Source organism: Oncorhynchus gorbuscha, linkage group LG10 (genome assembly GCF_021184085.1).
Source record: "Oncorhynchus gorbuscha isolate QuinsamMale2020 ecotype Even-year linkage group LG10, OgorEven_v1.0, whole genome shotgun sequence".
Lineage (NCBI taxonomy): Eukaryota > Metazoa > Chordata > Actinopteri > Salmoniformes > Salmonidae > Oncorhynchus > Oncorhynchus gorbuscha.
This window is the reverse complement of record NC_060182.1, coordinates 97337322-97364223: the sequence shown is the minus strand read 5'-3', so window position 1 is coordinate 97364223 and position 26902 is coordinate 97337322. Positions and strand designations below refer to the sequence as shown.

The 26902-nt window shown below is 41.3% G+C and overlaps 1 protein-coding gene across 9 annotated transcripts in view; it reads right to left on the bottom strand.

The window, feature by feature from the left end:
* slc39a8 (solute carrier family 39 member 8) overlaps positions 1-26902 on the bottom strand; it is a 46907-nt gene that overhangs the window by 7800 nt on the left and 12205 nt on the right. For 2 of the 9 annotated variants that reach the window (XM_046367597.1, XM_046367598.1), the window contains exons 3-5: positions 23495-23664; positions 7130-7252; positions 3724-3942 (exon numbers count right to left, since the gene is read on the bottom strand). In XM_046367597.1, coding sequence (XP_046223553.1) covers positions 3724-3942; positions 7130-7252; positions 23495-23664 — 512 coding nt within the window. Of the gene's footprint in view, positions 1-3693; positions 3943-7129; positions 7253-23494; positions 23665-26902 lie in introns of all 9 variants that reach the window. The other 7 variants (XM_046367599.1, XM_046367600.1, XM_046367601.1 and 4 more) reach the window with 4 other exon arrangements.

Below are 26902 nucleotides of genomic sequence, written 5' to 3'. Positions count from 1 at the left end.
CAGACAAGCCACAGACAGGCTACAGACAGCCACAGACAGCTACAGACAGCCACAGACAGCCATAGACAGGCTACAGACAGCCACAGACAGGCTACAGATAGCCATAGACAGCTACAGACAGCCACAGACAGGCTACAGACAGCCACAGACAGCTACAGACAGCCACAGACAGCCACAGACAGCCACAGACAGGCTACAGACAGCTACAGACAGCCACAGACAAGCTACAAACAGGCTACAGACACGCTACAGACAGGCTACAGACAAGCTACAGACAAGCTACAGACAGGCTACAGACAAGCTACAGACAGGCTACAGACAGGCTACAGACAAGCTACAGACATGCTACAGACAAGCCACAGACAGGCTATAGACAGCCACAGACAGGCTACAGACAGCCACCGACAGGCTACAGATAGCCATAGACAGCTATGACTGTTCAAGGTCAGTTGAGCACAGACTCACACCTGGGTCGTGTTCAGAGCAACAGACAGGCTACAGATAGCCATAGACAGGCTACAGATACGCTACAGACAGCCACAGACAGGCTACAGACAGCCACAGACAGGCTACAAACAGGCTACAGACACGCTACAGACAGGCTACAGACAAGCTACAGACAAGCTACAGACAGGCTACAGACAAGCTACAGACAGGCTACAGACAGGCTACAGACAAGCTACAGACATGCTACAGACAAGCCACAGACAGGCTATAGACAGCCACAGACAGGCTACAGACAGCCACAGACAGGCTACAGATAGCCATAGACAGCTATGACTGTTCAAGGTCAGTTGAGCACAGACTCACACCTGGGTCGTGTTCAGAGCAACAGACAGGCTACAGATAGCCATAGACAGGCTACAGATACGCTACAGACAGCCACAGACAGGCTACAGACAGCCACAGACAGGCTACAGACAGCCACAGACAAGCTACAGGCAGGCTACAGACAGGCTACAGACAGGCTACAGACAGTGTGACTCACACCTGGGTCGTGTTCAGAGCCACAGACAGGCTACAGACAGCCACAGACAGGCTATAGACAGCCACAGACAGGCACAGACAAGCTACAGACAGCCACAGACAGGCTACAGACAGCCACAGACAGGCTACAGACAGCCACAGAAGGCTACAGACAGGCTACAGAAAGCTGCAGTCAGTGTGACTCACACCTGGGTCGTGTTCAGAGCCACAGACAGGCTACAGATAGCCATAGACAGGCTACAGACAGGCTACAGACAGCCACACACAGCCACAGACAGGCTACAGACAGGCTACAGACAGCTACAGACAGTGTGACTCACACCTGGGTCGTGTTCAGAGCCACAAACAGGCTACAGATAGCTATAGACAGGCTACAGACAGGCTACAGACAGCTACAGACAGGCTACAGACAGCCACAGACAGGCTACAGACAGGCTATAGACAGCCACAGACAGGCTACAGACAGCCACAGACAGGCTACAGACAGGCTACAGACAGCAACAGACAGCCACATACAGGCTACAGACAGGCTAAAGACAGCCACAGACAACCACAGACAAGCTACAGACAGTGTGACTCACACCTGGGTCGTGTTCAGAGCCACAGACAGGCTACAGACAGCTACAGACAGGCTACAGACAGCTACAGACAGCCACAGACAAGCTACAGACAGCTACAGACAACCACAGACAGGCTACAGGCAGCTACAGACACTGTGACTCACACCTGGGTCGTGTTCAGAGCCGCAGACAGGCTACAGATAGCCATAGACAGGCTACAGACAGGCCACAGACAGCCACAGACAGGCTACAGACAGGCTACAGACAGGCTACAGACAGCTACAGACAGTGTGACTCACACCTGGGTCGTGTTCAGAGCCACAGACAGGCTACAGATAGCCATAGACAGGCTACAGACAGCCACAGACAGGCTACAGACAGGCTACAGACAGGCTACAGACAGCTACAGACAGTGTGACTCACACCTGGGTCGTGTTCAGAGCCACAGACAGGCTACAGATAGCCATAGACAGGCTACAGACAGACTACAGACAGCCACAGACAGGCTACAGACAGCCACAGACAGGCTACAGACAGCCACAGACAGGCAACAGACAGCTACAGACAGCTACAGACAGTGTGACTCACACCTGGGTCGTGTTCAGAGCCACAGACAGGCTACACATAGCCATAGACAGGCTACAGACAGGCTACAGACAGCCACAGACAGGCTACAGACAGGCTACAGACAGGCTACAGACAGTGTGACTCACACCTGGGTCGTGTTCAGAGCCACAGACAGGGTACATATAGCCATAGACAGGCTACACACAGGCTACAGACAGCTACAGACAGGCTACAGACAGCCACAGACAGGCTACAGACAGGCTACAGACAGCCACAGACAGGCTACATACATGCTACAGACAGCCACAGACAGGCTACAGACAGGCTACAGATAGCCACAGACAGCCACAGACAGGCTACAGACAGTGTGACTCACACCTGGGTCGTGTTCAGAGCCACAGACAGGCTACAGACAGCCACATTCAGGCTACAGACAGCCACAGACAGGCTACAGACAGCTACAGGCAGCCACAGACAAGCTACAGACAGCCACAGACAGGCTACAGACAGCCACAGAAGGCTACAGACAGGCTACAGACAGATACAGACAGGCTACAGACAGGCTACAGACAGGCTACAGACAGGCTACAGACAGCCACAGACAGGCTACAGATAGCCACAGACAGCCACAGACAGGCTACAGACAGGCTAAAGACAGCCACAGACAGCCACAGACAGGCTACAGACAGTGTGACTCACACCTGGGTCGTGTTCAGAGCCACAGACAGGCTACAGACAGCCACAGACAGGCTACAAACAGCTACAGACAGCCACAGACAAGATACAGACAGCTACAGACAGCAACAGACAGGCTACAGACAACCACAGACAGGCTACAGACAGCCACAGACAGGCTACAGACAGGCTACAGACAGGCTACAGACAGCTACAGACAGTGTGACTCACACCTGGGTCGTGTTCAGAGCCGCAGACAGGCTACCGATAGCCATAGACAGGCTACAGACAGGCTACAGACAGCCACAGACAGGCTACAGACAGGCTACAGACAGCTACAGACAGGCTACAGACAGGCTACAGACAACTACAGACAGTGTGACTCACACCTGGGTCGTGTTCAGAGCCACCGACAGGCTACAGATAGCCATAGACAGGCTACAGACAGGCTACAGACAGCCACAGACAGGCTACAGACAGGCTACAGACAGGCTACAGACAGCCACCGACAGGCTACAGACAGCCACAGACAGGCTACAGACAGGCTACAGATAGCCACAGACAGCCACAGACAGCCACAGACAGGCTACAGACAGTGTGACTGACACCTGGGTCGTGTTCAGAGCCCAAAGTAGCAAACATTTTTACGGACACTAAACAAATTAGTTCTTGTTCGACAAATACACAGAAGTACTTCCTCCCTTTCAAAATGTTGTCTCCTGTTTTCTGTCTAGTGAACAGAATACTGCTTGATAGCCGGTGAAGGATGAAGTTGCCACTATTTGGGGTCAGGTTTGTATTCTTTGTAGTTTAGGTTAGGATTAGGGGAAGCTGACCTGATGTCAGTACCTATAGGAAACGTCAGAGCTGGTACCTGAGGTGGTGGTACCTGAGGTGGTGGTACCTGAGGTGGTGGTACCTGAGGTGGTGGTACCTGAGGTGGTGGTACCTGAGGTGGTGGTACCTGAGGTGGTGGTACCTGAGGTGGTGGTTCCGTGGATGACACTGGAGCGTCTGGGCTGGTGTTGTCTGTACCGATGCTGCTGATGGTACACGTCGTCATGGTGATAGACTCTTTCTTCTCAGACACATCTCCATTCTGGAGAGAGTTCTGCCTCAGTTGACCTGGAGGAGAGAAGTGACTGTGGCCATGCTGCAGAGGCAGGACAAAGAAGAGGGTTAAAAAGAGAGCATTTGTGTATTCCAGATGGCGCACCCTGTTCCTATTGGCTGCGGTCAAAAGAAGTGTACTACATTTGGAATAGGGTGTAATTTGGGATGCAGCCTTAAGGTTACTGCTGGAGAGACAGGACAAAGATGTTAAATATACAGAGACAGGACAAAGATGTTAAATATACAGAGACAGGACAAAGATGTTAAATATACAGAGACAGGACAAAGATGTTAAATATACAGAGACAGGACAAAGATGTTAAATATACAGAGACAGGACAAAGATGTTAAATATACAGAGACAGGACAAAGATGTTAAATATACAGAGACAGGACAAAGATGTTAAATATACAGAGACAGGACAAAGATGTTAAATATACAGAGACAGGACAAAGATGTTAAATATACAGAGACAGGACAAAGATGTTAAATATACAGAGACAGGACAAAGATGTTAAATATACAGAGAGAGGACAAAGATGTTAAATATACAGAGACAAGACAAAGATGTTAAATATACAGAGACAAGACAAAGATGTTAAATATACAGAGACAAGACAAAGATGTTAAATATACAGAGACAGGACAAAGATGTTAAATATACAGAGACAGGACAAAGATGTTAAATATACAGAGACAGGACAAAGATGTTAAATATACAGAGACAGGACAAAGATGTTAAATATACAGAGACAGGACAAAGATGTTAAATATACAGAGACAGGACAAAGATGTTAAATATACAGAGACAAGACAAAGATGTTAAATATACAGAGACAGGACAAAGATGTTAAACATACAGAGACAGGACAAAGATGTTAAATATACAGAGACAGGACAAAGATGTTAAATATACAGAGAGAGGACAAAGATGTTAAATATACAGAAACAGGACAAAGATGTTAAATATACAGAGACAGGACAAAGATGTTAAATATACAGAGACAGGACAAAGATGTTAAATATACAGAGACAGGACAAAGATGTTAAATATACAGAGAGAGGACAAAGAAGTTAAACATACAGAGACAGGACAAAGATGTTAAATATACAGAGAGAGGACAAAGATGTTAAATATACAGAGACAGGACAAAGATGTTAAATATACAGAGAGAGGACAAAGATGTTAAATATACAGAGACAGGACAAAGATGTTAAATATACAGAGACAGGACAAAGATGTTAAATATACAGAGACAGGACAAAGATGTTAAATATACAGAGACAGGACAAAGATGTTAAATATACAGAGACAGGACAAAGATGTTAAATATACAGAGACAGGACAAAGATGTTAAACATACTAGAGACAGGACAAAGATGTTAAATATACAGAGAGAGGACACAGATGTTAAATATACAGAGAGAGGACAAAGATGTTAAATATACAGAGACAGGACAAAGATGTTAAATATACAGAGACAGGACAAAGATGTTAAATATACAGAGACAGGACAAAGATGTTAAATATACAGAGACAGGACAAAGATGTTAAATATACAGAGACAGGACAAAGATGTTAAATATACAGAGACAAGACAAAGATGTTAAATATACAGAGACAGGACAAATATGTTAAATATACTAGATACAGGACAAAGATGTTAAATATACAGAGACAGGACAAAGATGTTAAATATACAGAGACAAGACAAAGATGTTAAATATACAGAGACAAGACAAAGATGTTAAATATACAGAGACAGGACAAAGATGTTAAATATACAGAGACAGGACAAAGATGTTAAATATACAGAGACAGGACATACAGAGACAGGACAAAGATGTTAAATATGCAGAGACAGGACAAAGATTTTAAACATAGTTTGACAAAGATGTTAAATATACAGAGACAAACAAAGATGTTAAATATACAGATGTCAGGACAAAGATGTTAAACATACAGAGACAGGACAAAGATGTTAAATATACAGAGGACAAAGATGTTAAATATACAGAGACAGGACAAAGATGATACAGAGACAGGACAAAGATGTTAAATATACAGAGACAGGACAAAGATGTTAAATATAGATGACCAGACAAAGATGTTAAATATACAGAAACAGGACAAAGATGTTAAATATACAGAGACAGGACAAAGATGTTAAATATGGCAGAGACAGGACAAAGATGTTAAATATACAGAGACAGGACAAAGATGTTAAATATACAGAGAGAGGACAAAGAAGTTAAACATACAGAGACAGGACAAAGATGTTAAATATACAGAGAGAGGACAAAGATGTTAAATATACAGAGACAGGACAAAGATGTTAAATATACAGAGAGAGGACAAAGATGTTAAATATACAGAGACAGGACAAAGATGTTAAATATACAGAGACAGGACAAAGATGTTAAATATACAGAGACAGGACAAAGATGTTAAATATACAGAGACAGGACAAAGATGTTAAATATACAGAGACAGGACAAAGATGTTAAACATACTAGAGACAGGACAAAGATGTTAAACATACTAGAGACAGGACAAATATGTTAAATATACTAGATACAGGACAAAGATGATAGATGTACAGAGAGACAATAAACGAAGCCTGGTCAAATCGACACAGTACAGGCACAGAACAGCTGTGGCCATGCTGCAAAGACATAATTTTTTATACATAGTTTGTGATTAAAAAATGAGAACATGGGTATGTCTCAAAGGGTACCCTACAGTACTCCCTGTACGAGCTCTGACCAGGGCCCTATGGTAAACATACAGAGACGCTGGCTAGATGACCAGAGATGTACAGACAGGAAATGATGCTGGCTAGATGACCAGATATGTACAGACAGGAAATGACGCTGGCTAGATGACCAGAGATGTACAGACAGGAAATGACATTGGCTAGATGACCAGAGATGTACAGACAGGAAATGACGCTGGCTAGATGACCAGAGATGTACAGACAGGAAATCATTTAGATGACCAGAGATGTACAGACAGGAAATTTGGCTAGATGACCAGAGATGTACAGACAGGAAATGACGCTGGCTAGATGACCAGAGATGTACAGACAGGAAATGACATTGGCTAGATGACCAGAGATGTACAGACAGGAAATGACATTGGCTAGATGCCCAGAGATGTATATGTATATATGTATATAAATATATGTATATATATGCTGTTTAAATGGTTTAAAGCAGACAATACCTCATGCTCTGTTCTTAGTGCCATCTTCAGTACTTTCTCTGTGAAGAACAGCAGGTAAAATCCACCAAATATTCCAACGGCTTTGAGAATGTAGTCATCCGCTCTGGGATCAAATCCCAGGGCCTGTTGGAAAAAACATGCATGTGGTAACAGTAGTGTACCAACAATTCCTGGGTGGAAGATTCCTGGAATTATGAGGGGAAATCCAGGGAACGTGGGGAAAGTTACAGTCATTTACAACCCTAGGTAGCAGTCATTTACAACCCTAGGTAGCAGTCATTTTACAACCCTAGGTAGCAGTCATTTACAACCCTAGGTAGCAGTCATTTGACAACCCTAGGTAGCAGTCATTTACAACCCTAGGTAGCAGTCATTTACAACCCTAGGTAGCAGTAATTTTACAACCCTAGGTAGCAGTCATTTTACAACCCTAGGTAGCAGTCATTTTACAACCCTAGGTAGCAGTTATTTTACAACCCTAGGTAGCAGTTATTTTACAACCCTAGGTAGCAGTAATTTTACAACCCTAGGTAGCAGTCATTTTACAACCCTAGGTAGCAGTCATTTTACAACCCTAGGTAGCAGTCATTTACAACCCTAGGTAGCAGTCATTTATAACCCTAGGTAGCAGTAATGTACAACCCTAGGTAGCAGTCATTTTACAACCCTAGGAAGCAGTCATTTACAACCCTAGGTAGCAGTAATGTACAACCCTAGGTAGCAGTCATTTTACAACCCTAGGTAGCAGTCATTTTACAACCCTAGGTAGCAGTAACGCAGTCATTTTACAACCCAAGGTTTCAGTCGATTTACAACCCTAGGTAGCAGTAACACAGTCATTTTACAACCCTAGGTAGCAGTCATTTTACAACCCTAGGTAGCAGTCATTTTACAACCCTAGGTAGCAGTAATTTTACAACCCTAGGTAGCAGTAATTTTACAACCCTAGGTAGCAGTCATTTTACAACCCTAGGTAGCAGTCATTTACAACCCTAGGTAGCAGTCATTTACAACCCTAGGTAGCAGTCATTTACAACCCTAGGTAGCAGTAACTAGGAACAGTCATTTTACAACCCTAGGTAGCAGTAATGTACAACCCTAGGTAGCAGTCATTTTACAACCCTAGGTAGCAGTCATTTTACAACCCTAGGTAGCAGTAACGCAGTCATTTTACAACCCAAGGTTTCAGTCGTTTTACAACCCTAGGTAGCAGTAACACAGTCATTTTACAACCCTAGGTAGCAGTCATTTTACAACCCTAGGTAGCAGTAATTTTACAACCCTAGGTAGCAGTAATTTTACAACCCTAGGTAGCAGTAATTTTACAACCCTAGGTAACAGTAATTTTACAACCCTAGGTAGCAGTAATTTTACAACCCTAGGTAGCAGTAATTTTACAACCCTATGTAGCAGTAATTTTACAACCCTAGGTAGCAGTCATTTTACAACCCTAGGTAGCAGTAATTTTACAACCCTAGGTAGCAGTAATTTTACAACCCTAGGTAGCAGTCATTTTACAACCCTAGGTAGCAGTCATTTTACAACCCTAGGTAGAGTAACACAGTAAATTAAGCATGAATAGAGTTGAAAGATTAAAACAGTAAAATAGATCCATTATTTAACACATTTTGAAACCATGGCCATCTCTTCTCCCTCCATTTGACCACTAAGACTCAGTCTCCAGATTCAATCAACGCCGCTGACACTTAATAACAACTTTGATGAAAAAGCTCAAAGATCAACTATTATGAGACCTTTATAATGTATTATTTTCTAGGGTAGCACCGACTGAAAGGACATTTTGGCTCCTACTGTACTTTTGTCACTTAATATTAGAAGGTTTTCATCAAGGATCTCTACTTTGCTCCGTTCATCTTTCTCTCGATCCTGACTAGTCTCCCAGTCCCTGCCGCTGAAAAACATCCCCACAGCGTGATGCTGCAACCACCAGGCTTCACCGTACGGATGGTGCCTGGCTTCCTCAAGACGTCACACTTGGCATTCAGGCCAAAGAGTTCCATCTTGGTTTCATCAAACCAGAGAATGTTGTTTCTCATGATCTGAGAGTCCTTTAGGTGCCTTTTGGAAAACTCCAAGCGGGCTGTAATGTGCCTTTTACTGAGGAGTGGCTTCCGTCTGGCCACTCTACCATAAAGAGCTGATTGGTGAAGTGCTGCAGAGATTATACTTATTTTCCACCATAATTTGCAAATAAATTCATTAAAAATCCTACAATGTGATTTTCTGGTTTTTCATTTTGTCTGTCATAGTTGAAGTGTACCTATGATGAAAATTACAGGCCTCTCTCATCTTTTTAAGTGGGAGAACTTGCACAATTGGTGGCTGACTAAATACTTTTTTGCCCCACTGTACATACAAATATATACACATTCCCATACATACACACATAAAAGACACAGACAATACCATCCAGATTGAATTTCTACTATGTTTAACTGTGTTGTTTTACAAGTTCTGAACCTTTCTATTCTCTAAGTTTCTACAGATTGTAAATTAAAGATTTAAAAAACAATTTTTTTTTTTGCTAAAATAATTATTATATTACTGATAAGATTGACTTTTCAGATCACCCAGACTTAGCTCCAGGTAAATGTTGTAATTCTTCAGCCATTCCTGGACCTGTGACCAAAAACGAGTTACATATGGACAGTACCAAAACAAATGACCTAATGACTCTGTCTCTTCACAGCCAAATCTGCAGAGCTGAGAAGGTTGTATCCCCCCATATATATATATATATAATATAACAATAATTTAAATGGAAAAATTATGTTTTGAATATGTTTTAAACCATGAGCCGTGGAATCGGTACATCCAAAATCTCCAACTATTTTCTCATCTATATGGCATCGCTAAACATCGTTCGGTCCTTAAATTAAACGGGTATATATTTTTTATTCATCGCAATTTTCGTGAACCAGTTTTGGTCTCTTAATGCAGAGTCGACAAGACAAGTTCTTTACTTTGTCCCTCTTCCACTTGCTTCTTCCATTTTTGCGGTAAAATGCTGCAATTAGTTGGTTGTTATTTTGGGTAGAGCAGAGACATTTCCACATCTATCTGTTAGCTGTCACCGATCACATTTATGATATCACGGTATTAAACAGCATTAGAGAGATCCTACCTCTGGTATTAAACAGCATTAGAGAGATCCTACCTCTGGTATTAAACAGCATTAGAGAGATCCTACCTCTGGTATTAAACAGCATTAGAGAGATCCTACCTCTGGTATTAAACAGCATTAGAGAGATCCTACCTCTGGTATTAACAGCATTAGAGAGATCCTACCTCTGGTATTAAACAGCATTAGAGAGATCCTACCTCTGGTATTAAACAGCATTAGAGAGATCCTACCTCTGGTATTAAACAGCATTAGAGAGATCCTACCTCTGGTATTAACAGCATTAGAGAGATCCTACCTCTGGTATTAACAGCATTAGAGAGATCCTACCTCTGGTATTAAACAGCATTAGAGAGATCCTACCTCTGGTATTAAACAGCATTAGAGAGATCCTACCTCTGGCATTAACAGCATTAGAGAGATCCTACCTCTGGTATTAACAGCATTAGAGAGATCCTACCTCTGGTATTAAACAGCATTAGAGAGATCCTACCTCTGGTATTAAACAGCATTAGAGAGATCCTACCTCTGGTATTAACAGCATTAGAGAGATCCTACCTCTGGTATTAAACAGCATTAGAGAGATCCTACCTCTGGTATTAAACAGCATTAGAGAGATCCTACCTCTGGTATTAACAGCGTTAGAGAGATCCTACCTCTGGTATTAAACAGCATTAGAGAGATCCTACCTCTGGTATTAACAGCGTTAGAGAGATCCTACCTCTGGTATTAACAGCATTAGAGAGATCCTACCTCTGGTATTAACTACAGGACAGCATTAGAGAGATCCTACCTCTGGTATTAAACAGCATTAGAGAGATCCTACCTCTGGCATTAACAGCATTAGAGAGATCCTACCTCTGGTATTAACAGCATTAGAGAGATCCTACCTCTGGTATTAACTACAGGACAGCATTAGAGAGATCCTACCTCTGGTATTAAACAGCATTAGAGAGATCCTACCTCTGGCATTAACAGCATTAGAGAGATCCTACCTCTGGTATTAAACAGCATTAGAGAGATCCTACCTCTGGCATTAACAGCATTAGAGAGATCCTACCTCTGGTATTAAACAGCATTAGAGAGATCCTACCTCTGGCATTAACAGCATTAGAGAGATCCTACCTCTGGTATTAAACAGCATTAGAGAGATCCTACCTCTGGTATTAAACTGCATTAGAGAGATCCTACCTCTGGTATTAAACAGCATTAGAGAGATCCTACCTCTGGTATTAAACAGCATTAGAGAGATCCTACCTCTGGTATTAAACTGCATTAGAGAGATCCTACCTCTGGTATTAACAGCATTAGAGAGATCCTACCTCTGGTATTAAACAGCATTAGAGAGATCCTACCTCTGGTATTAAACAGCATTAGAGAGATCCTACCTCTGGTATTAAACAGCATTAGAGAGATCCTACCTCTGGTATTAACAGCATTAGAGAGATCCTACCTCTGGTATTAACAGACAGCATTAGAGAGATCCTACCTCTGGTATTAAACAGCATTAGAGAGATCCTACCTCTGGTATTAACAGCATTAGAGAGATCCTACCTCTGGTATTAACAGCATTAGAGAGATCCTACCTCTGGTATTAACTACAGGACAGCATTAGAGAGATCCTACCTCTGGTATTAAACAGCATTAGAGAGATCCTACCTCTGGCATTAACAGCATTAGAGAGATCCTACCTCTGGTATTAACAGCATTAGAGAGATCCTACCTCTGGTATTAACTACAGGACAGCATTAGAGAGATCCTACCTCTGGTATTAAACAGCATTAGAGAGATCCTACCTCTGGCATTAACAGCATTAGAGAGATCCTACCTCTGGTATTAAACAGCATTAGAGAGATCCTACCTCTGGTATTAAACTGCATTAGAGAGATCCTACCTCTGGTATTAAACAGCATTAGAGAGATCCTACCTCTGGTATTAAACAGCATTAGAGAGATCCTACCTCTGGTATTAAACAGCATTAGAGAGATCCTACCTCTGGTATTAACAGCATTAGAGAGATCCTACCTCTGGTATTAAACAGCATTAGAGAGATCCTACCTCTGGTATTAAACAGCATTAGAGAGATCCTACCTCTGGTATTAAACAGCATTAGAGAGATCCTACCTCTGGTATTAAACAGCATTAGAGAGATCCTACCTCTGGTATTAAACAGCATTAGAGAGATCCTACCTCTGGTATTAAACAGCATTAGAGAGATCCTACCTCTGGCATTAAACAGCATTAGAGAGATCCTACCTCTGGTATTAACAGCATTAGAGAGATCCTACCTCTGGTATTAAACAGCATTAGAGAGATCCTACCTCTGGTATTAAACAGCATTAGAGAGATCCTACCTCTGGTATTAAACAGCATTAGAGAGATCCTACCTCTGGTATTAAACTGCATTAGAGAGATCCTACCTCTGGTATTAAACAGCATTAGAGAGATCCTACCTCTGGTATTAAACAGCATTAGAGAGATCCTACCTCTGGTATTAACAGCATTAGAGAGATCCTACCTCTGGCATTAAACAGCATTAGAGAGATCCTACCTCTGGTATTAAACTGCATTAGAGAGATCCTACCTCTGGTATTAAACAGCATTAGAGAGATCCTACCTCTGGTATTAAACAGCATTAGAGAGATCCTACCTCTGGCATTAAACAGCATTAGAGAGATCCTACCTCTGGTATTAAACAGCATTAGAGAGATCCTACCTCTGGCATTAAACAGCATTAGAGAGATCCTACCTCTGCTATTAAACAGCATTAGAGAGATCCTACCTCTGGTATTAAACAGCATTAGAGAGATCCTACCTCTGGCATTAAACAGCATTAGAGAGATCCTACCTCTGGTATTAAACAGCATTAGAGAGATCCTACCTCTGGTATTAAACAGCATTAGAGAGATCCTACCTCTGGCATTAAACAGCATTAGAGAGATCCTACCTCTGGTATTAAACAGCATTAGAGAGATCCTACCTCTGGTATTAAACAGCATTAGAGAGATCCTACCTCTGGCATTAAACAGCATTAGAGAGATCCTACCTCTGGTATTAACAGCATTAGAGAGATCCTACCTCTGGTATTAAACAGCATTAGAGAGATCCTACCTCTGGTATTAAACAGCATTAGAGAGATCCTACCTCTGGTATTAAACAGCATTAGAGAGATCCTACCTCTGGTATTAAACAGCATTAGAGAGATCCTACCTCTGGCATTAACAGCATTAGAGAGATCCTACCTCTGGTATTAAACTGCATTAGAGAGATCCTACCTCTGGTATTAAACTGCATTAGAGAGATCCTACCTCTGGTATTAAACTGCATTAGAGAGATCCTACCTCTGGTATTAAACAGCATTAGAGAGATCCTACCTCTGGTATTAAACAGCATTAGAGAGATCCTACCTCTGGTATTAAACAGCATTAGAGAGATCCTACCTCTGGTATTAACAGCATTAGAGAGATCCTACCTCTGGTATTAAACAGCATTAGAGAGATCCTACCTCTGGTATTAAACAGCATTAGAGAGATCCTACCTCTGGTATTAAACAGCATTAGAGAGATCCTACCTCTGGTATTAAACAGCATTAGAGAGATCCTACCTCTGGTATTAAACTGCATTAGAGAGATCCTACCTCTGGTATTAAACAGCATTAGAGAGATCCTACCTCTGGTATTAAACAGCATTAGAGAGATCCTACCTCTGGTATTAAACAGCATTAGAGAGATCCTACCTCTGGTATTAAACAGCATTAGAGAGATCCTACCTCTGGTATTAACAGCATTAGAGAGATCCTACCTCTGGTATTAACAGCATTAGAGAGATCCTACCTCTGGTATTAAACAGCATTAGAGAGATCCTACCTCTGGTATTAACAGCATTAGAGAGATCCTACCTCTGGTATTAACAGCATTAGAGAGATCCTACCTCTGGTATTAACTACAGGACAGCATTAGAGAGATCCTACCTCTGGTATTAAACAGCATTAGAGAGATCCTACCTCTGGCATTAACAGCATTAGAGAGATCCTACCTCTGGTATTAACAGCATTAGAGAGATCCTACCTCTGGTATTAACTACAGGACAGCATTAGAGAGATCCTACCTCTGGTATTAAACAGCATTAGAGAGATCCTACCTCTGGCATTAACAGCATTAGAGAGATCCTACCTCTGGTATTAAACAGCATTAGAGAGATCCTACCTCTGGTATTAAACTGCATTAGAGAGATCCTACCTCTGGTATTAAACAGCATTAGAGAGATCCTACCTCTGGTATTAAACAGCATTAGAGAGATCCTACCTCTGGTATTAAACTGCATTAGAGAGATCCTACCTCTGGTATTAACAGCATTAGAGAGATCCTACCTCTGGTATTAAACAGCATTAGAGAGATCCTACCTCTGGTATTAAACAGCATTAGAGAGATCCTACCTCTGGTATTAAACAGCATTAGAGAGATCCTACCTCTGGTATTAAACAGCATTAGAGAGATCCTACCTCTGGTATTAAACAGCATTAGAGAGATCCTACCTCTGGTATTAACAGCATTAGAGAGATCCTACCTCTGGCATTAAACAGCATTAGAGAGATCCTACCTCTGGTATTAACAGCATTAGAGAGATCCTACCTCTGGTATTAAACAGCATTAGAGAGATCCTACCTCTGGTATTAAACAGCATTAGAGAGATCCTACCTCTGGCATTAACAGCATTAGAGAGATCCTACCTCTGGTATTAAACTGCATTAGAGAGATCCTACCTCTGGTATTAAACTGCATTAGAGAGATCCTACCTCTGGTATTAAACTGCATTAGAGAGATCCTACCTCTGGTATTAACAGCATTAGAGAGATCCTACCTCTGGTATTAAACAGCATTAGAGAGATCCTACCTCTGGTATTAAACAGCATTAGAGAGATCCTACCTCTGGTATTAACAGCGTTAGAGAGATCCTACCTCTGGTATTAAACAGCATTAGAGAGATCCTACCTCTGGTATTAACAGCGTTAGAGAGATCCTACCTCTGGTATTAACAGCATTAGAGAGATCCTACCTCTGGTATTAACTACAGGACAGCATTAGAGAGATCCTACCTCTGGTATTAAACAGCATTAGAGAGATCCTACCTCTGGCATTAACAGCATTAGAGAGATCCTACCTCTGGTATTAACAGCATTAGAGAGATCCTACCTCTGGTATTAACTACAGGACAGCATTAGAGAGATCCTACCTCTGGTATTAAACAGCATTAGAGAGATCCTACCTCTGGCATTAACAGCATTAGAGAGATCCTACCTCTGGTATTAAACAGCATTAGAGAGATCCTACCTCTGGCATTAACAGCATTAGAGAGATCCTACCTCTGGTATTAAACAGCATTAGAGAGATCCTACCTCTGGCATTAACAGCATTAGAGAGATCCTACCTCTGGTATTAAACAGCATTAGAGAGATCCTACCTCTGGTATTAAACTGCATTAGAGAGATCCTACCTCTGGTATTAAACAGCATTAGAGAGATCCTACCTCTGGTATTAAACAGCATTAGAGAGATCCTACCTCTGGTATTAAACTGCATTAGAGAGATCCTACCTCTGGTATTAACAGCATTAGAGAGATCCTACCTCTGGTATTAAACAGCATTAGAGAGATCCTACCTCTGGTATTAAACAGCATTAGAGAGATCCTACCTCTGGTATTAAACAGCATTAGAGAGATCCTACCTCTGGTATTAACAGCATTAGAGAGATCCTACCTCTGGTATTAACAGCGTTAGAGAGATCCTACCTCTGGTATTAAACAGCATTAGAGAGATCCTACCTCTGGTATTAACAGCGTTAGAGAGATCCTACCTCTGGTATTAACAGCATTAGAGAGATCCTACCTCTGGTATTAACTACAGGACAGCATTAGAGAGATCCTACCTCTGGTATTAAACAGCATTAGAGAGATCCTACCTCTGGCATTAACAGCATTAGAGAGATCCTACCTCTGGTATTAACAGCATTAGAGAGATCCTACCTCTGGTATTAACTACAGGACAGCATTAGAGAGATCCTACCTCTGGTATTAAACAGCATTAGAGAGATCCTACCTCTGGCATTAACAGCATTAGAGAGATCCTACCTCTGGTATTAAACAGCATTAGAGAGATCCTACCTCTGGTATTAAACTGCATTAGAGAGATCCTACCTCTGGTATTAAACAGCATTAGAGAGATCCTACCTCTGGTATTAACTACAGGACAGCATTAGAGAGATCCTACCTCTGGTATTAAACAGCATTAGAGAGATCCTACCTCTGGCATTAACAGCATTAGAGAGATCCTACCTCTGGTATTAAACAGCATTAGAGAGATCCTACCTCTGGTATTAAACAGCATTAGAGAGATCCTACCTCTGGTATTAAACAGCATTAGAGAGATCCTACCTCTGGTATTAAACAGCATTAGAGAGATCCTACCTCTGGTATTAAACAGCATTAGAGAGATCCTACCTCTGGTATTAAACAGCATTAGAGAGATCCTACCTCTGGTATTAACAGCATTAGAGAGATCCTACCTCTGGCATTAAACAGCATTAGAGAGATCCTACCTCTGGTATTAACAGCATTAGAGATCCTACCTCTGGTATTAAACAGCATTAGAGAGATCCTACCTCTGGTATTAAACAGCATTAGAGAGATCCTACCTCTGGCATTAACAGCATTAGAGAGATCCTACCTCTGGTATTAAACTGCATTAGAGAGATCCTACCTCTGGTATTAAACTGCATTAGAGAGATCCTACCTCTGGTATTAAACTGCATTAGAGAGATCCTACCTCTGGTATTAACAGCATTAGAGAGATCCTACCTCTGGCATTAAACTGCATTAGAGAGATCCTACCTCTGGTATTAAACTGCATTAGAGAGATCCTACCTCTGGTATTAAACTGCATTAGAGAGATCCTACCTCTGGTATTAAACAGCATTAGAGAGATCCTATCTCTGGTATTAAACAGCATTAGAGAGATCCTACCTCTGGTATTAAACAGCATTAGAGAGATCCTACCTCTGGTATTAAACTGCATTAGAGAGATCCTACCTCTGGTATTAAACAGCATTAGAGAGATCCTACCTCTGGTATTAAACAGCATTAGAGAGATCCTACCTCTGGTATTAAACTGCATTAGAGAGATCCTACCTCTGGTATTAACAGCATTAGAGAGATCCTACCTCTGGTATTAAACAGCATTAGAGAGATCCTACCTCTGGTATTAAACAGCATTAGAGAGATCCTACCTCTGGTATTAAACAGCATTAGAGAGATCCTACCTCTGGTATTAAACAGCATTAGAGAGATCCTACCTCTGGTATTAACAGCATTAGAGAGATCCTACCTCTGGCATTAAACAGCATTAGAGAGATCCTACCTCTGGTATTAACAGCATTAGAGAGATCCTACCTCTGGTATTAAACAGCATTAGAGAGATCCTACCTCTGGTATTAAACAGCATTAGAGAGATCCTACCTCTGGCATTAACAGCATTAGAGAGATCCTACCTCTGGTATTAAACTGCATTAGAGAGATCCTACCTCTGGTATTAAACTGCATTAGAGAGATCCTACCTCTGGTATTAAACTGCATTAGAGAGATCCTACCTCTGGTATTAACAGCATTAGAGAGATCCTACCTCTGGCATTAAACTGCATTAGAGAGATCCTACCTCTGGTATTAAACTGCATTAGAGAGATCCTACCTCTGGTATTAAACTGCATTAGAGAGATCCTACCTCTGGTATTAAACAGCATTAGAGAGATCCTATCTCTGGTATTAAACAGCATTAGAGAGATCCTACCTCTGGCATTAAACAGCATTAGAGAGATCCTACCTCTGGTATTAAACAGCATTAGAGAGATCCTACCTCTGGCATTAAACAGCATTAGAGAGATCCTACCTCTGCTATTAAACAGCATTAGAGAGATCCTACCTCTGGTATTAAACAGCATTAGAGAGATCCTACCTCTGGCATTAAACAGCATTAGAGAGATCCTACCTCTGGTATTAAACAGCATTAGAGAGATCCTACCTCTGGTATTAAACAGCATTAGAGAGATCCTACCTCTGGCATTAAACAGCATTAGAGAGATCCTACCTCTGGTATTAAACAGCATTAGAGAGATCCTACCTCTGGTATTAAACAGCATTAGAGAGATCCTACCTCTGGCATTAAACAGCATTAGAGAGATCCTACCTCTGGTATTAACAGCATTAGAGAGATCCTACCTCTGGCATTAAACAGCATTAGAGAGATCCTACCTCTGGTATTAACAGCATTAGAGAGATCCTACCTCTGGTATTAAACAGCATTAGAGAGATCCTACCTCTGGTATTAAACAGCATTAGAGAGATCCTACCTCTGGCATTAACAGCATTAGAGAGATCCTACCTCTGGTATTAAACTGCATTAGAGAGATCCTACCTCTGGTATTAAACTGCATTAGAGAGATCCTACCTCTGGTATTAAACTGCATTAGAGAGATCCTACCTCTGGTATTAAACAGCATTAGAGAGATCCTACCTCTGGTATTAAACAGCATTAGAGAGATCCTACCTCTGGTATTAAACAGCATTAGAGAGATCCTACCTCTGGTATTAACAGCATTAGAGAGATCCTACCTCTGGTATTAAACAGCATTAGAGAGATCCTACCTCTGGTATTAAACTGCATTAGAGAGATCCTACCTCTGGTATTAAACAGCATTAGAGAGATCCTACCTCTGGTATTAAACAGCATTAGAGAGATCCTACCTCTGGTATTAAACTGCATTAGAGAGATCCTACCTCTGGTATTAACAGCATTAGAGAGATCCTACCTCTGGTATTAAACAGCATTAGAGAGATCCTACCTCTGGTATTAAACAGCATTAGAGAGATCCTACCTCTGGTATTAAACAGCATTAGAGAGATCCTACCTCTGGTATTAACAGCATTAGAGAGATCCTACCTCTGGTATTAACAGCGTTAGAGAGATCCTACCTCTGGTATTAAACAGCATTAGAGAGATCCTACCTCTGGTATTAACAGCGTTAGAGAGATCCTACCTCTGGTATTAACAGCATTAGAGAGATCCTACCTCTGGTATTAACTACAGGACAGCATTAGAGAGATCCTACCTCTGGTATTAAACAGCATTAGAGAGATCCTACCTCTGGCATTAACAGCATTAGAGAGATCCTACCTCTGGTATTAACAGCATTAGAGAGATCCTACCTCTGGTATTAACTACAGGACAGCATTAGAGAGATCCTACCTCTGGTATTAAACAGCATTAGAGAGATCCTACCTCTGGCATTAACAGCATTAGAGAGATCCTACCTCTGGTATTAAACAGCATTAGAGAGATCCTACCTCTGGTATTAAACTGCATTAGAGAGATCCTACCTCTGGTATTAAACAGCATTAGAGAGATCCTACCTCTGGTATTAAACAGCATTAGAGAGATCCTACCTCTGGTATTAAACTGCATTAGAGAGATCCTACCTCTGGTATTAACAGCATTAGAGAGATCCTACCTCTGGTATTAAACAGCATTAGAGAGATCCTACCTCTGGTATTAAACAGCATTAGAGAGATCCTACCTCTGGTATTAAACAGCATTAGAGAGATCCTACCTCTGGTATTAAACAGCATTAGAGAGATCCTACCTCTGGTATTAAACAGCATTAGAGAGATCCTACCTCTGGTATTAACAGCATTAGAGAGATCCTACCTCTGGCATTAAACAGCATTAGAGAGATCCTACCTCTGGTATTAACAGCATTAGAGAGATCCTACCTCTGGTATTAAACAGCATTAGAGAGATCCTACCTCTGGTATTAAACAGCATTAGAGAGATCCTACCTCTGGCATTAACAGCATTAGAGAGATCCTACCTCTGGTATTAAACTGCATTAGAGAGATCCTACCTCTGGTATTAAACTGCATTAGAGAGATCCTACCTCTGGTATTAAACTGCATTAGAGAGATCCTACCTCTGGTATTAACAGCATTAGAGAGATCCTACCTCTGGCATTAAACTGCATTAGAGAGATCCTACCTCTGGTATTAAACTGCATTAGAGAGATCCTACCTCTGGTATTAAACTGCATTAGAGAGATCCTACCTCTGGTATTAAACAGCATTAGAGAGATCCTATCTCTGGTATTAAACAGCATTAGAGAGATCCTACCTCTGGCATTAAACAGCATTAGAGAGATCCTACCTCTGGTATTAAACAGCATTAGAGAGATCCTACCTCTGGCATTAAACAGCATTAGAGAGATCCTACCTCTGCTATTAAACAGCATTAGAGAGATCCTACCTCTGGTATTAAACAGCATTAGAGAGATCCTACCTCTGGCATTAAACAGCATTAGAGAGATCCTACCTCTGGTATTAAACAGCATTAGAGAGATCCTACCTCTGGTATTAAACAGCATTAGAGAGATCCTACCTCTGGCATTAAACAGCATTAGAGAGATCCTACCTCTGGTATTAAACAGCATTAGAGAGATCCTACCTCTGGTATTAAACAGCATTAGAGAGATCCTACCTCTGGCATTAAACAGCATTAGAGAGATCCTACCTCTGGTATTAACAGCATTAGAGAGATCCTACCTCTGGCATTAAACAGCATTAGAGAGATCCTACCTCTGGTATTAACAGCATTAGAGAGATCCTACCTCTGGTATTAAACAGCATTAGAGAGATCCTACCTCTGGTATTAAACAGCATTAGAGAGATCCTACCTCTGGCATTAACAGCATTAGAGAGATCCTACCTCTGGTATTAAACTGCATTAGAGAGATCCTACCTCTGGTATTAAACTGCATTAGAGAGATCCTACCTCTGGTATTAAACTGCATTAGAGAGATCCTACCTCTGGTATTAAACAGCATTAGAGAGATCCTACCTCTGGTATTAAACAGCATTAGAGAGATCCTACCTCTGGTATTAACAGCATTAGAGAGATCCTACCTCTGGTATTAACAGCATTAGAGAGATCCTACCTCTGGCATTAAACAGCATTAGAGAGATCCTACCTCTGGTATTAACAGCATTAGAGAGATCCTACCTCTGGTATTAAACAGCATTAGAGAGATCCTACCTCTGGTATTAAACAGCATTAGAGAGATCCTACCTCTGGCATTAACAGCATTAGAGAGATCCTACCTCTGGTATTAAACTGCATTAGAGAGATCCTACCTCTGGTATTAAACTGCATTAGAGAGATCCTACCTCTGGTATTAAACTGCATTAGAGAGATCCTACCTCTGGTATTAACAGCATTAGAGAGATCCTACCTCTGGCATTAAACTGCATTAGAGAGATCCTACCTCTGGTATTAAACTGCATTAGAGAGATCCTACCTCTGGTATTAAACTGCATTAGAGAGATCCTACCTCTGGTATTAAACAGCATTAGAGAGATCCTATCTCTGGTATTAAACAGCATTAGAGAGATCCTACCTCTGGTATTAAACAGCATTAGAGAGATCCTACCTCTGGTATTAAACAGCATTAGAGAGATCCTACCTCTGGCATTAAACAGCATTAGAGAGATCCTACCTCTGGTATTAAACAGCATTAGAGAGATCCTACCTCTGGTATTAAACAGCATTAGAGAGATCCTACCTCTGGCATTAAACAGCATTAGAGAGATCCTACCTCTGGTATTAAACAGCATTAGAGAGATCCTACCTCTGGTATTAAACAGCATTAGAGAGATCCTACCTCTGGCATTAAACAGCATTAGAGAGATCCTACCTCTGGTATTAACAGCATTAGAGAGATCCTACCTCTGGCATTAAACAGCATTAGAGAGATCCTACCTCTGGTATTAACAGCATTAGAGAGATCCTACCTCTGGTATTAAACAGCATTAGAGAGATCCTACCTCTGGTATTAAACAGCATTAGAGAGATCCTACCTCTGGCATTAACAGCATTAGAGAGATCCTACCTCTGGTATTAAACTGCATTAGAGAGATCCTACCTCTGGTATTAAACTGCATTAGAGAGATCCTACCTCTGGTATTAAACTGCATTAGAGAGATCCTACCTCTGTATGCACACATGACTGTAAGTCGCTTTGGATAAAAGCGTCTGCTAAATGGCATATATTATTATATTATATTAACAGCATTAGAGAGATCCTACCTCTGGTATTAACAGCATTAGAGAGATCCTACCTCTGGCATTAAACTGCATTAGAGAGATCCTACCTCTGGTATTAAACTGCATTAGAGAGATCCTACCTCTGGTATTAAACTGCATTAGAGAGATCCTACCTCTGGTATTAAACAGCATTAGAGAGATCCTATCTCTGGTATTAAACAGCATTAGAGAGATCCTATCTCTGGTATTAAACAGCATTAGAGAGATCCTACCTCTGGTATTAAACAGCATTAGAGAGATCCTACCTCTGGTATTAAACAGCATTAGAGAGATCCTACCTCTGGTATTAACAGCATTAGAGAGATCCTACCTCTGGTATTAAACAGCATTAGAGAGATCCTACCTCTGGTATTAAACAGCATTAGAGAGATCCTACCTCTGGTATTAACAGCATTAGAGAGATCCTACCTCTGGTATTAAACAGCATTAGAGAGATCCTACCTCTGGTATTAACAGCATTAGAGAGATCCTACCTCTGGTATTAACAGCATTAGAGAGATCCTACCTCTGGTATTAACTACAGGACAGTATTAGAGCGATCCTACCTCTGGTATTAACTACAGGACAGTATTAGAGCGATCCTACCTCTGGTATTAAACAGCATTAGAGAGATCCTACCTCTGGTATTAACAGCATTAGAGAGATTCTACCTCTGGTATTAAACAGCATTAGAGAGATCCTACCTCTGGTATTAACTACAGGACAGCATTAGAGAGATCCTACCTCTGGTATTAACAGCATTAGAGAGATCCTACCTCTGGTATTAACAGCATTAGAGAGATCCTACCTCTGGTATTAACTACAGGACAGCATTAGAGAGATCCTACCTCTGGTATTAACTGCAGGACAGCATTAGAGAGATCCTACCTCTGGTATTAACTGCAGGACAGCATTAGAGAGATCCTACCTCTGGTATTAACTGCAGGACAGCGTTAGAGAGATCCTACCTCTGGTATTAACTGCAGGACAGCATTAGAGAGATCCTACCTCTGGTATTAACTGCAGGACAGCATTAGAGAGATCCTACCTCTGGTATTAACTGCAGGACAGCGTTGGAGAAGAGCGTGCCGATGGCCAGGCCGATGAAGTAGGTGAGCACCTTGGGAAAGTACGTCTTCTTGGTGAAGGGGATGAGTGCCAGGCCCAGGAGAGAGGCCAGGTTAATAATGGTGACAGACAGGAAGCCATAACCCCACACTGGACAGGACAAGAGAAAGAGATACATATTGAGCATGGTTACATGCACAGAATAATACGATTATTGTGGATAGTCAGATTAATACATTCATTTGTTTAAAACTTTTTCATGAAGAATGATTTCCCTAATAATCCTGTTCACGTGGACACATCTGAAAATCAGGCTGTCTGACGGGACTTTTGATAATATGCATTTTAAAAAATCACCAATCAAAATAAACATTATACCACAATGACCATGTCATTTTTTGTAAAGCCTAATTGATTTGTAAGTGAAAACTTTCTGCATATTTTCAGTTTTTCCAAACTCACTTCAGCAGTGAATAAGAGGCTGGTTGTGCTGGCCCAGATCAGATATTTGTGCTGGCCCAGATCAGATATTTGTGCTGGCCCACATCAGATCCACCTCTGGAACCCTGATTAAAACTGGTCACATGTCCTAATCATTTAAAACTGGGCACATGTCCTAATCATTTAAAACTGTCCACATGTCCTAATCATTTAAAACTGTCCACATGTCCTAATAATTTAAAACTGTCCACATGTCCTAATCATTTAAAACTGGTCACATGTCCTAATAATTTAAAACTGGTCACATGTCCTAATCATTTAAAACTGGTCACATGTCCTAATCATTTAAAACTGGGTACATGTCCTAATCATTTAAAACTGTCCACATGTCCTAATCATTTAAAACTGTCCACATGTCCTAATCATTTAAAACTGGTCACATGTCCTAATCATTTAAAACTGGTCACATGTCCTAATCATTTAAAACTGGTCACATGTCCTAATCATTTAAAACTGGGTACATGTCCTAATCATTTAAAAACATGTCCTAATCATTTAAAACCACATGTCCTAATCATTTAAAAACTGTCCTAATCATTTAAAACATGTCCTAATCATTTAAAACTGGTCACATGTCCTAATCATTTAAAACTGGTCACATGTCCTAATCATTTAAAACTGGTCACATGTCCTAATCATTTAAAACTGGGTACATGTCCTAATCATTTAAAACTGGTCACATGTCCTAATCATTTAAAACTGGTCACATGTCCTAATCATTTAAAACTGGGTACATGTCCTAATCATTTAAAACTGGTCACATGCCCTAATCATTTAAAACTGGGTACATGTCCTAATCATTTAAAACTGGGTACATGTCCTAATCATTTAAAACTGGGTACATGTCCTAATCATTTAAAACTGGTCCACATGTCCTAATAATTTAAAACGGGTCACATGTCCTAATCATTTAAAACTGGTCACATGCCCTAATCATTTAAAACTGGGTACATGTCCTAATCATTTAAAACTGGGTACATGTCCTAATCATTTAAAACTGGGTACATGTCCTAATCATTTAAAACTGTCCACATGTCCTAATAATTTAAAACGGGTCACATGTCCTAATCATTTAAAACTGTCCACATGCCCTAATCATTTAAAACTGGGTACATGTCCTAATCATTTAAAACTGGGCACATGTCCTAATAATTTCATAGATTGCTCAGAAAACCAGGGTGTTTTTAATCAGCATATGTCTACTTTGATGTTGACCGTACGCCGATTAAGATAAGGTGGTTACAAGGTTAATGCTATAATTGGTCTATTAACATAGTAGGTTAAATGTTGAATTGTTAGTGTGCATGTAAATACACTCAGTGTTACTGACCCATCCTATAACCACAGTGTTACTGACCCATCCTATAACCACAGTGTTACTGACCCATCCTATAACCACAGTGTTACTGACCCATCCTATAACCACAGTGTTACTGACCCATCCTATAACCACAGCGTTACTGACCCATCCTATAACCACAGTGTTACTGACCCAACACACCAACCATTATCCACCCATAGTGACAGAGGGGAGGGGAGCAGAATCAATACTGATCACAGCATCAATACCGATCACAGCATCAATACTCATCACAGCATCAGTACTGATCACAGCATCAATACTCATCACAGCATCAATACTGATCACAGCATCAATACCCATCACAGCATCAATACCCATCACAGCATCAATAATGATCACAGCATCAATACTGATCACAGCATCAATACCCATCACAGCATCAATACCGATCACAGCATCAATACTGATCACAAAATCAATACTGATTACAGCATCAATACTCATCACAGCATCAATACTGATCACGGCATCAATACACATCAAAGCATCAATACCATCACAGCATCCATATTGATCACAGCATCAATACTGATCACAGCATCAATACCCATCACAACATCAATACTGATCACAGCATCAATACCGATCACAGCATCAATACTGATCACAGCATCAATACAGATCACAGCATCAATACCGATCGCAGCATCAATACCGATCGCAGCATCAATACCGATCGCAGCATCAATACCGATCACAGCATCAATACCGATCACAGCATCAATACCGATCACAGCATCAATACTGATCACAGCATCAATACCCATCACAGCATCAATACTGATCACAGCATCAATACCGATCACAGCATCAATACCGATCACAGCATCAATACCGATCGCAGCATCAAGATGTCCAACATCTACCTAAGATCAGACGGCAGCAGATCAAAGCTCGTATATAACAGTATTAGGTTATGGGTAGGGTAATTTGGGGTAGTAAGGATATCTTATGACATTATTAGGGCACATTGGGTTTTCTTTGATCACACACAGGAATTGCTCCCTGCAGGAATGTACATCTGAAACCTTGCTGCTATCATCAGCTAGCTATCAGTGTGTGTGTGTGTGTGTGTGTGTGTGTGTGTGTGTGTGTGTGTGTGTGTGTGTGTGTGTGTGTGTGTGTGTGTGTGTGTGTGTGTGTGTGTGTGTGTGTGTGTGTGTGTGTGTGTGTGTGTGTGTGTGTGTGTGTGTGTGTGTGTGTGTGTGTGTGTGTGTTCTCAACAGCCCAGATAATCATCTCATTCCTTCATGCTCCCTCTGTCCCCAAGAACAATGAGGTTGATTATAAAGCCGAGTCTCAGGTCCATATGGACCAGAACAGGTGTATCAAGCTTTAACTCGTGGTTTGTATAGCACAGGGGCATCAAGCGTTAATTCAGGTACATTCTCTATTGCTTCTCTCTCTCACCACAGCAATGGCCATGCGTTGGTCTACATAGGCCACAATATTGCGCAAACCATAAACCCGGGCCAGTCCAACATGAATCAATTCTTCAAATTTCAAACCTGGGCCAGTCCAATA